Raw genomic sequence first — 14,719 nt, 5'->3', positions numbered from 1 at the left:
CAGTTTGTCTAATGTCTGGACTTTCACTATTGCCTCTTGCTTCATGGTCCACCATTTGCTGTACAATCCATTAAATTTGAAGGATAAGACATTTTACAAATTGAATGTTTATATTATTATCTATAATTATTTGAATTCCTTAAAATATGCTTATTTAGATGAGTTAATGCAAAGTTATGTTGTGATTCATAATTAGTCTGTTGTTTCTTCTATATCATTCAAATAAGCTTTACACGGTATGTCCTTCATTAGTTTTAAGTATGTTATTTCATTACCTTTGTATCATCATTCAATTGATAATTGTTTTCTTTTCTTGATTTGGGTGGAATCTTTGAACTGGGGCCTATACAAACTTCTCCCAGCATTCTGCCTATTTTCTGTTCAGTTTCTTTCTTAGGTTATTGTTGTTCTTCATTGTTCAGTAAGGTTTAAAAAGTTTTCATACTTTTCATTTTACTGTAGTTCTACTTTAGATTTCCTTGTTATTTCTGTTCACTGGTTTGTTTGATTCAACTTCATTACTGCATCATTTATTGGCTTACCAATGGTTTTATTGATGAATTAATATGTACTTTGGTTCCAATTTTTCTTCACCACTACATCATATAGTGTTTATATTCTATTATCTTACTGAAATATTATTATTTCATTACTAAATAAACTACCTCAAAAAAATTTCTACACTAATGGTAAATGATCCTTCAAGGAAAATTATGCCAAAGGAGCATACTGAAACATATACAACTCACCAGTGTTTCAGTACTGTCCTTAGTTCGAGAGCTGTTGAGTAACTGTGTCTGATCAGACACTGAAGATATTGATTTAAGTCGATGTGGGAGTCTTAAATACACTTCATCCAAATGCATATCAGAATCTTCTACAACAAGATATAGCTTGTTATATCTTCTTTAGATATATAAAACATTTATCTAAAGACTGTCAAATATAATAAGGCCTCAAATTAAAACTACTTGCATATGAAGTTACAGCCAAATTATACAAACATATGGCAAGTAGCAATTTAGAGCATACTGTAATTTTTATATTCTACCAGAATGTGTTTGTTAACCCTTTTGTGATGCTTTTGGTACAATATATACAAGTATTGATACTATAATGTTTGATGCAGTTATGTATACCTTCACATAATTTGATAAATGTTAAGTAAAGATTGGAAGGTTTTTGTACACAAAAAGTTGATAAAAGCCTGACCTGTCTTTGTTGTGCTTCAAGGGACTAATATTTGGTAAAATACAGTCACATTTCAATTATTGTGCATTACATATATATATATATGTATGCAGACACACACACACACACACTGATTACCACTACTTACAAACAAGCTCTTAAATTTATTTTTCTTAAAATATAGCACAGTAAATAAACTAACTGTAGCAAAATATTATATCTTCTAGTTAGAACCTTTACTGCTTGCCATAGATTGCTAAGCCTATTCAAAGTTTGCATGTGGAGGAAATGATTTTTTTAAATATTTTATATATATATACATTTTAAATAACCAAAAAATCATAAATAACCATATCAATATAACAGAATTCCACTATAACTGATGAAGCTTATTAACTAATCTGTATTTGAGTCTAAAAAAATATGTAATTTTGAGTAAAATAAAGACACAAACTACCTGCTTGAAATGGCTGAGAAAGCAATTACAGGGACATTCCAAACTTTTGACAAGTTATTTACATGTCATGTATTGAAATGTGTGTATATAAGAGACTGTTTCCAAAATTAGAAAGAGGTGAACAGGGCCACTGTGTTAGATTCAGTGCACAAGCAATACCTCAGCATGTAGGAAAGATACAAAGTTCTTATTCTATACTCTAGCTTGCCAATATTGATAACTTGAGTTTCTAATTCATACACAACTACAGACTTTCTATTTTGACATCACAAACATCTTACTTGAACCAGTGCTGATTTAACATGCCACAACTCACAAAAATTGATATCTAGATGTGTTATTTTAATATTATATTAAATATTACACTAGTTCATATAATAGTAATTCAATAAAATTTTGAATGCAAATCAACAAAATCAGTGAAATAGCATTTGACCTGTGACCCATAGTGACAGGGTTAAATCATCTACAGCAGGTGCATTTTGATGTAATTAAAAAGAAACAAACACAGTTAAGTAGGTAAGTTTATTCTTTTTGTGTTTCAAAAGATATGTAAAGTTGGCACTTCCCTCTGGTTTCCTATGATGAAGTCTATACTGATGAGATGCTAGTCCAACACAGGTTAATCACAGCTAACTGCAGGTAGCCATTATACAGCTGGGTAGACTGAAGCAATTAAGATAAAATGTCTTTCTCAAGGGCAAGCTTCAAACCTGCAACCTTTAAATTACAAGTTCAAAGCACTAAGAACTTAACAAAATTGCACCCCAAGACAATCTGGTACAAATCAGCTTTGAAAAGTACCCATACATGTGAAAAAAATCCTAATATGATAGTTAAAATATCTCCAGAATTTACTCTGGCAATACCTTGTTATTTTGTAAGTATTTATTAACTTTTTTTCTCAATATGAACAACAGCCACCCTGCCAATGATTGGAAAATTCAATTTACAGTGAATACTAAACCATCATACATTCCTTGATAATACTAATGTTCATGAAAATTTTGTAACACATACATACTTAACCAGTTTACAGCAATGCATCTATTTCAAACTGTTTTTATTCCCACATTAAAAAAAAGCCAGTACCAGAGAAATAAATGTGATTATCCATGCAGCATTATCTGCTGTAATCAATGACACTGTAGGCTATAGAAATATTTCAGTTTTCCAATATTTGAACCTGTAATGCATCTACATCATAATCTTACAAATTAAAATACAATGTTAAAATATACAACTGAAATGTTTAAGATACAACAGTTCTAAAAAGTAAAAGAATAAATGATTTAACTATTTTTGTTGTAACTTATATCCATCTAACAATGTGTAAAGGTTCATTGCAAGCACTTTTTTGCATTTTATAATCACACTACATAATTGCACAAAGTGCAAATTTCATTGTTTTCAGAATCTGAATGATACAAATAGTACAAAATAAATCAACCAGTTCTTTTTACTGCTCCTGCCATCCTCACTGACACATCTGGATACTTTCAAACTTGGGACATTTTTTTTTCGGCAAGTTAAATTCTTTATTTGTTGCTAGTTTTTTCTGATCCTAAAAGGTTTCATCTATTTCCATTACACCCAATGTGTAGAACCAACACAATATCAAGAATCAAGTGTGGATAAAATATCTTAAATCTCTTCAGATGAAAGTATTCTACAATACACTTCAAAGCAAGAAAATCTAAATTTATTAACTTTAATTTTTAAGATCTACTTCTAATCCTAGACACTGCTAAAAAAAAGCAAGTAACAGTATTGTTATTACAAAATTAAATAAATCATTATTTTAAGTATATATTATAATTACAAGTTCATGGAAAACAAGCAACTTCTAGGTCATTTATGAAACATGAAACTTTTTTTTTGTTAAACAAAGATGCACAATGGATTATCTGTGCTGTACCCACTGCAAGTATTGAGACCAAATCTTCTGTGTAATTAGCCCTGAGACTTACCAATAAGAAGCACTGAGAAGCAACAGGAAACTACGAATTTATGTTTGACATGAAAATTAATCTTTATAATACTGAAGAAAAACAACAAAAGCTTGAGATGTTCTTTTTGTTATCTTTTCTATTGTGTTGCAGCTGTTGTCTTGGAGCCAAAATAAATGTGTTTTATGTATATATACATATTTACTACTAAAATTATGAAAATACACAATCCAACCTTGATTTTTCAATACCTTTCTTTACTTTCACGTGAAGATCCTGCATTTCCCATACAACTTCACCATTCTGTTTTGAAGTTACACAATATCCTGTACAATCTGGAGACAACACATCCTTTTCCTGAGACAAACTACAGGAAAATATTTATATATAACTTTTATAACTCTTTATGTAACATCATGTTATACATATTTTTTTTTTTTATCAGTCATTTTAAGGCTACACTATGTGTAGGATATCTTCACCTATTTATATTCAATATTCATATTCAATCTGTAAAATACAGGAAACCTAGAAAAACATTCTACAACTAAGTTAAATATTATCTACATATAAATGTTAGGGTAGAAAACATTAAGGTCAGATTTTGAATTGCTTTTCAACTTCACTTTGTATAAAAATATATTTGTATGGTTACACAAGAATGATAAAAATTCTAGCACAGCTGTAATATGTATACAAATTCTGGAAGCAGATAACATGAAATTAAAAACTAGTAAGAATTAGTCTTTCAGATCACAATGCACAAATTTGAATAAAGATTAAAATACAGTAAAGTAACAAAACAAATAATAAACTGAAACTTCACTGACAATTTTTCTAGTAAGCATTTCTACAAAACTAAAAACTAATTTTTCATTGGTTAATTACTTTAAACAGCATGTTTGAAAATAATATTTCTTCCAAGTATATAACTCATAATTTAGGATGATCTGTATTAATGGTTATAAATTCCTCATATATAAAAATACACAAACATGCAAATTCAATGAGTTTCTATTAACAAAGGGAATTTGAAAATGCAGCATTAAAGTACTTAAAACAATAACAGCTTATATGTTTAGCAGAAATTACTTAACTTATTTTTCATATTGTATATAACCTATATTTAAGATTACATGCAACTAAACTAAAGAGAATATTACTTTTGTAAGTCAGCTCAATGGAACATGCTAAAAATAAGAAAATTCCATTGTTCTTACATTCTCAGAAGCTTTTCTTCAATTCTCACTAAATCTCTTGATGTTTTGTAAACATGTGGAAAACTTAATGGTAAGTTCTTGTATTTTCTCAGAAGATTCTCTGAAGAAAGCATTGAAATCCTGACATGATTTCTATATATATGGAAAACAAAATACATATATATATATATATATATATATACACACACACACACACATAATAAATAAATAAATATAAGTTATAACTTAGCATGACATATTCTCAATATGCATTCACATTATTTGTATACTCATCAGGGCTCAAAATCAGAAGGAACCCAGAAAGAAGCCAATGGCCCCAAAAGTGCCAGCAGGCCCCTAAAACTGTCTGATAGATATCCCACATAAACCTTAAAATTTTGCTTTCACACAAAGCAGAACCACAAATGGATCTTCAAGTTTACAAACACTTGTCAGTCATGTACAATCCACAACCACCATCACTACAACTGCCCATGCAATAAATGTATAGTTTGAAGACACATGCACTAGTTGTGCTGAAGAACAATGTATTCAGCATCTACAGCCTATCATAAAAACAAGCAGTGTGTACGTGCGAAATATTTTCGTAGGTGTTTAGGTTTGGTTTGAATTTTTTAATTTCATGCAAAGCTGTGTTAGCCATCCCTAATTTAGCAATATAAGACTACAGGGAATGCACCTGGTCATCACCACCAACTCTTACTCTTACTCTTTTACCAATGAATAGTGAGATTGACCATCACATTACAATTTCCTTATGGCTGAATAATCAAGCATGTTTGGTGTGATGGGGATTTGAACCTGCAACCCTCAGATTACAAGTCAAACATACTAACCACCTGGCTGATGGGCCATTTTGGTTCGAAAACCTTCATGACCAGAAGGGGCCTGAAAGGTAATTAGGGGCAGTCAGAAACTGTAATTTGCTATTTGACCCACTTGTGAAAACATTGTTTGAACAACTAACAAGGCTGCAAAGAAATTAAGATTTAAGATTTTTTAGTGCTTTGAAGAAATAATGAAGCATGAGTGACTGATTCATGAATATGATGAAATAATGTGAAGCTTAATGTTGTTGAAGCATAAGTGACTGATTCATGAATATGATGAAATAATGTGAAGCTTAATGTTGTTGAAGCATGAGTGACTGATTCATAAATACAATTGGTTAATAGGGTAAACATTCACAGTTTACATGTTGTAATAAACACCAGGGTCAGCAGAAAACTGGAAACAGAAAATTTGTTGAAAAAAGAAAGATCAATACTGAAACTGAAGAAGAATGTTGGTTTAAATGAAGGTTTGAATATAAAAGGTGATTTAACACTGACAAAGCAGATGTGAAGATTGAGGGAACCAAAGCTATACCAAAAATATCCAGTTAAAAACTGACACAAGTTGTATGAATAAGATTGTTAATTAGGGACTGAAGCAAATGATGAATTAATTCTTTATAGGGGACAAATACATCGAAAACTAGCAAATATAGTGACATTTAAATGAGCTTCTATTTATTAAAATTGGTGGCAAAAAATTAAATAGTTTTGTTTGACTTAATACATAAGAATGTAATTTAAATTTTGAATACAGAATATGAAATGTAGCAGTCTTTCTCACGGTGGGAAATTTTGAATTCAATGAAAATAATTATGCTGTTGGAGAAAACAGGAGTGCCATGAGAAATATACTGCTTGATCAATGCTTGAATTGTTAAGGATTAACTGGAAATTATAAAGCTTTTTTCTACTTTTATTTTCCAAAAAAAAAAAAGAGAGAGTGACTACATAGCTTGGGATTTGGATGGGTTGAGGGCTACGTGCCACTTCTTGCATAAAGACGATAATGCACTGAATGCTATTTGGACCTTAAATGTTGCATACTGAGACACAAGTATGTGGTTTAAGGGAAGAGAATGAGATATTATTGACAAAGGACAAAGAGGTTGTATGAGTTTTAGCCTAACGCTGACCTTTGGGGAACATTGGTTTCAAACATGAAGAGCCTGGAGGTCATTGTTGATATGAACTTCAGCTGTTGTATTGGTAAGAAAGCTGTTTATCTATTATACATCATGGATGGGTATGTGACTATCAATTAGTGTATAGCAAAATCCATTGTGCCTTACCATATCAAAGGCCTTTTGGATGCCTAGAAAGGGAGTTATGGTTTATGCTTTCTGTTGAAATCTTGATAGATAGTTTTGTTAAGTCTAACCACATGGTCAGCAGATTGTCTAAATTTTCTGACTGAATTCTGCATGTTGTTAATAATATTGTTGGTTTTTAGGTCAGTGTTTAACTGCTTTGTAATTAATTTCTCCATCAACTTACCAAGAGTGTTCACAAAGCTAATGTGTTTGTAGTTTCCAGAATTAGATATTTTTCTTGAAAATCACCTCCATAACAACTGATTTCCAAATACATGATGATAATAATAAATTATAAATTGTTACCAAGTGGGTTAGGATTTTATTAGATAGTTGTTGTGTTTTTTTCAGGATTCAGTTGTTAATTCCATCTTTTGCAAGATCTTTGCATTTTATTGCATTATATTCAATTTTATTTATGGTGTTGTTCGATTTGTTGTTCTTTGAGATAAATTTAAATTTCCAACAGAATATGAAAGGGTTAGGTTTGGATATATCTTAAGAAAGGCAGAAGTGTTTTCCTTTATCTTATTGTTGTAGTAATACAAGTTTCTTAGTATTAATGAATGGTTTAAGTGTAATGTCAAGGATTTCTTTGAAGTTGTTACAGTATTGTCTGCAGTTTATTAATTCAGAAGCATAGGTCAAGATTTCTTGCTTTGCCAACTATTGCTGCTTTAATAGCATAAATTATGGTATTGATTACATCAGAGGTGTAATTATTCATTTTGGTTTAATTATTCACAGCTGCAATGCACCTTGTTTAAAGTCTAGGCAGTTCAGGTAGTAACAAAACAGACTATTTTCACAAACAAATCATTAGTAAAATTATTTCATTAGAAAATCTTATATTTTTAAACAAAATACTTGTAATCTTCACTAAAAGTTCACATACATTCAAACTTATAAATTTCAATTTTCATTTTAATTGTGTGTATCCTTTAGTATTACCTAAAATTTGCTTTATCTTATTCGTCGATTGAAATATAGGATAAAATACATTGTTGATATGAAACACTTAAAATAATAATTAAACATGGAACATGAGGCAGAACTACACATTCATTTTGATATTCTTAGATATTTTCGAGTACGAAGTTCAGTTGTCGAAAGTGGAAATTTATGCGTTGAAATTATTGCATTGATATGAAATGTTTTCCTTTCCAATTTCTTTTCTCCGCTTTTGAATAGAAATTGCTTTAAAAACATTTCTGTGTTTTAATTTGGTGAAAAAAAGTAAGTGAAATTGAATTCCATACTTTGGTTGCTTGTATTCAAGTACTTCAACTGGTGTGAATTAGTAGAGGAGGAGGAAGAGGAGATTTTGTCCTCGGGTCCACAGGTAAAATAAATATGTTAGAAGAATTCTGACTGAAACCTAGTAGTTTTAATAATAGTCAAAAGAAAAATAGAGATATTTTACCTTTTTCTTTGGAGCTTTTATCGGCAGTTAAAAGCTTTTAGAATGGTTGGATGTCATTGGTTTTGTGGTATCCTAGTGAAACAAAAATATATATAAATTTGACCAAAACGTTGTTTGTTTGAATTTAAGCCAAAGCTACACAATGGGCTCTCTGCACTTTGCTCATCACGGGTATTATAACTAGGTTTCCAACGTTGTAAATCCGCAGATATGCCGCTTCTTATATTAATTTCTTCTATCGGTTTCGTAACTTCAAACGTAACTGTTCAGGGTTTTACTGAGAAAATTTAACAGAAAAACATACAAATACTGCTATTCAACTGCATATAAGTAATCTAAAATAAATAAGTATGCTTTTCAATGATATAAACATATAAGAAAGACCATATATAAATTTAATACATTACAAATATTCAAATATAAATAAAATTACTCAATATATCGTCCTGTTTAATTCAAAACAGTATTCTAATCATACTTTTCCTCGTAATTATAATAGAAATGGAACTTAGTTATTTTATAGTTTCGTAGTTTTATTTACTTTGTTTTGTATAATTCTTTGTGAGAGTTTTCATAATTTCTACCGGTTTTACACAACCGCTTTTTTTCTGTATTCTTACTACAAAGTAATTAAAATGGCGCCAAAAGAATTGCAAATATTTTTCGAAAAATAATCTTGTATGATTTATATTACGTTCCCAAAAATAATATTTTACTTGACGTTACTTTTTAATCTTATTGCATAAAAGATAATAAGTATATATGTTAGAATTAACTTGAATATGTTCACCTCTGGGACAGCGGTTAGTCTACGGATTTACAATGCTAAAATCAGGGGTTCGATTCCCCTTTGGTAGACTCAGTAGATAGCGCGATGTGACTTTGCCAAAAGTAAACACACACCCATAAGTGAAAATATAGTTAATTTAGAACTCCAAATATTTTTAAGATAGTTCAAAAACTGTTTACTGGTATATAGTGGACTTTTCAGAACCGACATAATAGAAACCATAGCTTCCATCCTGAACCTGAATTAAAGTTGTTGTATTTGAGACTAGAAAATAAACTTATCTCCTTTAATTATTATTAAAATATAATAGATACGTTCTTTGATGAACTAATTCCTTAAAGTCACAGTGTCAAATATGAAAATTCTTCAAAAGAATGGCTTAACATTCGATCACAATAATTTTAAGATTGTATATTCAAATTTGAACATAAATTCAATACGTATAACATAAACTTCAAGTGTAATATTTCAAAACTAGACATTGGTTACTCTTGACTAACGGATAGTGAAATTGATCGTTACAGTATAATGGTCATAAGGCAGTAACAAAAGTCACTTTCGATGGAAGAATTCGACCACGTAAATGTAGCTCACTAATCACCAGGACACGCCGGACCAACTGTTGTATGAGTTGTATGAAAACAAATAACATCATTCAGAAAATATGAAAGAATACACTATCCGTTTCACAGAAAGTAACATATTTTTTTCTTCCAATCTAAGTTTCTATCCCAGTTCCCCAGTGGTAAATCTGAAGCTTTATAAAGTTCAAACTGAGTTTCGTTACAGGTGGTGGAGACAGCATAGATAGCCCATTGTGTAGTGTAGCCTTATGCTCCACAACAAATAAACAAAAGTAAAACTGCATTTTTTTGTTCATTTCATAATTTTGAAACATAAATGTTGCACAACAGCACCTTAAACTAAATGATTGTTAACACTCACGTCATAAATTTCTGAAACATCTGTTTTTGTTGAGTCTTTTGACGTTTTTCTACAATTTCCTCTGGTTTTACGTTAGAATATTCAGTTTGTTGATATTCTAACTGATGCTGATTTCTTTAGCTCCGCTTCCAGATTATAATACTGAAAGAAAAAGAAGTAATTTTGCTAAATATGTTTGTAGTTATAGGCATAAATAAGTATACTTTTATATTAATAGTAAGATGGGACTAGCGACAAGTAGGGGCTATTTTACCGTACCAATCAATTCGAAGACAACTTTAAGTCAGATTCTAGATTCAGGTAAGGGAAAAAGAAATAAATACGAAAAGATCAATTCTATATTAAATGATTTAACCAGCGATTTAGTAAATCTTATCAACACTATACATGTCTAACCGCATATTTTAAAAAAGTTGATAAAGTAAGTGAACTAAATCATTTAACGAAGTAGCAATTGAAAATAAATCAGAACAGAGTAAACTTTTCATAGAATTATTCTTTGTAAATAGTAAGGAGAGTGATTTTGTTTCCTGACTAGCTTGTTTTTATATATGAATTATGTGTTTACATTCTTATTAAATGTATATACGCTTAGCCTTTTATCAGGTTTCTCTATCTTATAAAAACAATAAGTACTATGTGAAATTCGTTTTTAGTTTTATTTCTGAATAAAAAAAATCAACATAATGTCTCAAATATTTTGTTTTAAACATAAATTTCTTATATGGTAATATATTTTACAAAATAATTACCCGATACATTGAATGAAAAGAAAAAAAATTATAGAAAGCTGTGTTTTCTTATAGCAAAGCCACATCTGGCTACCTGCTGAGCCTACCAGAGGAAATTGAACCCCTGGTTATAGCGTTGTAAATCCGTAGACATACCGCTGTACTATATTTTAATATTCTTTATTCTTCTTAACAAAAATAATTGTATAAATACACAAATACTTCAGGAATGAATACCTGTTTTGTATTTTCTTCAGTTTCAAAACAAGACCTGTGGAAAGGCTTAGTTAACAATAATGATACGACCCACGATTATATATATATATATATATATATATATATATGTGTGTGTGTTTTAATTTCACTCTTTACCTTAAACTATGTAACATATAATATGTTATAAAAGTTACTAATTGATAAAATATTTTTTATAAAGTTACCTCCTTTTGTCACATCGATATCAAAAGGGAAATATTTGAAAAATATTTTTTGATGTAAGATATTCCAAATAGCACACTTATTAATGTTTTCTATCAAGTTATGGGCAATTCTTTGTATTTTTGAATAAAATGTACGTAAATTTATTCTGAAACATGATGTAACAAATAAAATATGTGGCTGATAAGAAACATCATGACAAAACAGTACAATAAAAGATGGCCAGCCCCAGCTTCTATAATAAGTGAAGAGAGACAAGTGGTCAAAGTAATGTCCTCACAACACGAGATATTTTCGATAGTTGTGAGAATAATGATAATAAGGAACAATTTTTCTTAACAGATAGCTTGTAATACATAACAAACAATGACTCCAAAACACAAGCAGTAAAACACTAAAAAGTGTCAAGTTAACCATTTCACTAACAACTGTTCATAACAACTGTTATGTGTTTGCACAGTGAGTTTTAATGGTAATAGGTTAAATTGTCTAATACTTTTTTCTCTTTCTAAATGATTTTACTTTTATATGGCAAGTAATAGTTACAAATGTAAACCATCAATCAATTAAACTAGTTAAGTTGCAATGTTTGTATCACACCGTCACTCAGTAACATATATCAATCTCACGTCAGCTTGTTATTCGCCATCAAGCTGCTTGACTAGTTTGAACATTTTCAACCAAAATAATACATAAAATTAGAAACTATGGCTGAAGAATTATGGAATATACTCTTATAGAAAAATTGCAAAATTTTAACATGGCTAAAAGTCACTGAAATAACTTCAAACCTCTGTTATAAAAATTTCAATACTGTTAATTTGTATTTTATTATTAGTTGAAAATGTATTTTGTACATGTACGTTTGTAACATACCACATGGTTAAAAAGCTGCAGGGATTTAACAGATAAAAAATATACTTTGTATTTGTGTTTGTTCTATGATCAGAGAATTGTGGGTTTGAGACTTGTCATGGTCTGTTGCAACTTCCACTGAGATAAATTCAAGAAAGTAAAAAGTGTGGTGTTAGTTAAAAGTCTAACACATGCACTATGTAAAAACAATAAGCTTATAATTTATTTAACGTTAAAAAACAGTTAAACGAATTATAAATACAATGTAACAATATAGAAACAGATTATTCCTCTTTTTAACATTAAACAACACAATTACATAATTATAAATTAAACACATAGCACACTGTGAAAAAAAAACTCCAGTAAAGTTACACTGAAATAACCACTTAGTTGATTTTGGTGCTTCTGACTAGTTTGTCTCTTCTATTTGGCAGCTCAAAATTAGGGCCATTGGCAGGTAGGCTCAGTAGCTTTACCATGACTAAAACAAAAGTGGCACCCTTGTGTCTGAAAGGATAGCATGTTTGGTTGTAGTGGGAATCAAATCCAAGGTCCTGAATCATGAAGCAACCCCCTTATTCATCAGACTATATCAGCTTAGAGCTGAATAAATTTTTATTAATATTTTCGTTATGGGCTCGATATAATATACATAAGTTTGTCTATATGTCTATATATCTGCATGCATTAAGTATTTGCACTATAACTTTTGACACATATTGTGTATCTTCACAAAATCTTCACATACCTGAACTTCAGGTATGTGGAAAAATTATAATATTTATTCCTAATAATATGTCAAGACTTCTCATATTTTTTTGTTTTATCTGAGATAAACTTATTATTTGCGGTACGACAATCTTTATAAATATTAGAAGTGTAAGAACTCAACACGTTGTTCAAATCCCCTAGTTTGGTGTTTAGCCTTGGGTAATCATTAGAAGCACTTGATTGTGGTTTTTAATTCGAATGTTGTTTGAGATGTACATCTAGTAAAAGAGTCGTGTAAATTAGTTGTCTTATGATTTTTACTTTTCTTTAACCAACGTTTCGCGATAGTGATGCTGTAAATTGTTGATGAACTAAGTCTGCGGAGTTGATTAGCTGTAACGTAAGATTCGATTTTTGTCTTATTTTATCTGTGTGTAGTCTATTTCAGTTGACAGATAATTTTGTATTCCATTAGAATGTAATGATAGCTCATGCTCACTTAAAATATAGTTAAAACGATTTTGGTTTGGTTCCAACTCTTCTGTTGTTTTTATTGTTTTGAATTTCGCACAAAGCTACTTGAGAGCTATCTACGCTAGCCGTCCCTAATTTTGCAGTGTAAGACTAGAGAGAAGACAGCTAGGCATCACCACCCACCGCCAACTCTTGGGCTACTATTTTACCAACGAATAGTGGGATTGATCGTAACTTTATAACACCCCCACGGCTGAAAGGGCAAGCATGTCCCGCGTTCCTCGGATTACGAGTCGAACGCCTTAACACGCTTGGCCATGCTGGGCCTCCAACTCTTCTAAAGAAACATGTCTGCTAGATCGCGACAAGTCCCTGAGCAAGAGTTTCTTTTGTCTTTAATATATTTTTGGGCTGTAAAAAATGTATTTTGCTCTCTACGTTTTAATACCTTTTAATTATATTTCATTTGGTAAGAAACTAGTAAGATGTACCGAATATAAAAAGGTGTAGGCCCGGTCAAGCGTATTAAGGCGTGTGACTCGTAATCTGAGGGTCGTGGGTTCGCATCCCCGTCGCGCCAAACATGCTCGCCCTCCCAGCCGTGAGGGCGTTATAAAGTGACGGTCAATCCCACTATTCGTTGGTAAAAGAGTAGCCCAAGAGTTGGCGATGGGTGGTGATGACTAGCTCCCTTTCCTCTAGTCTTACACTACTAAATTAGGAACGGTGTGTGTTTTCTTATAGCAAAGCCAGATGGGGCTATCTGCTGAGCCCACCGAGGGGAATCGAACCCCTGATTTTGCGTTGTAAATCCGAAGACATACCGCTGTACTAGCGGGGGGCAAATAGGGACGGCTAACACAGATAGCATTCGAGTAGCTTTGTGCGAAATTGAAAAAAAAACAAATAAGACGTTTTAGTTTTTAAGGCCTAAGACACTTTGGTGGTCCTGGCTTGAAATATTGGGCTCATGTGGTCTGTCTTTGTTCTGATAAGAAAAATGTTCATGACGTGTATTTATTAATTCTATACGATTAACTGGTTAGTCGCTTTTATCATATTAACATTCTGAGTATATACTTTGGAGCATGAGGTTCAGTTGTAGAAAGTGGAAGTTTATGCGTTGAAAGTAGAGTATTGATATCAAATGTTTTTTTTTGCCAGTTTGTTTTCTCCGTTTTTTGAATAGAAATTGCTTTTGAAACATATATAAGTAACTAAACAAAAACACAAGGATTTATTGTAAAAGAAATGTTTTCGCCAGGGTAATAGATAAAGGTACAGACTAGTCAAATCTATGGAAGGCGAGTAAACGTAACCAAATATGTTTGATGTTGCTGTGGCCATTAATTATCACGGCTAAGTAAAAGATCGTTTGGTTTGATT

At 30.9% G+C, this 14,719-nt stretch overlaps 1 protein-coding gene across 5 annotated transcripts in view; it reads right to left on the bottom strand.

Annotated features, from left to right (window-relative positions):
- The window catches only part of LOC143222744 (uncharacterized), a 38,929-nt gene extending 30,102 nt beyond the window's left edge, over positions 1 to 8,827 (bottom strand). For 2 of the 5 annotated variants that reach the window (XR_013012451.1, XR_013012450.1), the window contains exons 1-3: positions 8,387 to 8,779; positions 4,818 to 4,949; positions 3,849 to 3,964 (exon numbers count right to left, since the gene is read on the bottom strand). Coding sequence is in view for 3 of the 5 variants with exons in the window: in XM_076449679.1 (XP_076305794.1) it covers positions 3,833 to 3,964; positions 4,818 to 4,930 (245 nt within the window). In the remaining 2 variants the exon portion in view is untranslated. Of the gene's footprint in view, positions 1 to 3,832; positions 3,965 to 4,817; positions 4,950 to 8,386 lie in introns of all 5 variants that reach the window. The other 3 variants (XM_076449679.1, XM_076449680.1, XM_076449681.1) reach the window with 2 other exon arrangements.
- Positions 8,828 to 14,719: the final 5,892 nt, after the last annotated feature.

Source organism: Tachypleus tridentatus, chromosome 8 (genome assembly GCF_004210375.1).
Source record: "Tachypleus tridentatus isolate NWPU-2018 chromosome 8, ASM421037v1, whole genome shotgun sequence".
Classification (NCBI taxonomy): Eukaryota; Metazoa; Arthropoda; class Merostomata; order Xiphosura; family Limulidae; genus Tachypleus; species Tachypleus tridentatus.
The sequence above is the reverse complement of the archived record's forward strand: the minus strand, read 5'-3'. Positions and strand labels throughout refer to the sequence as shown.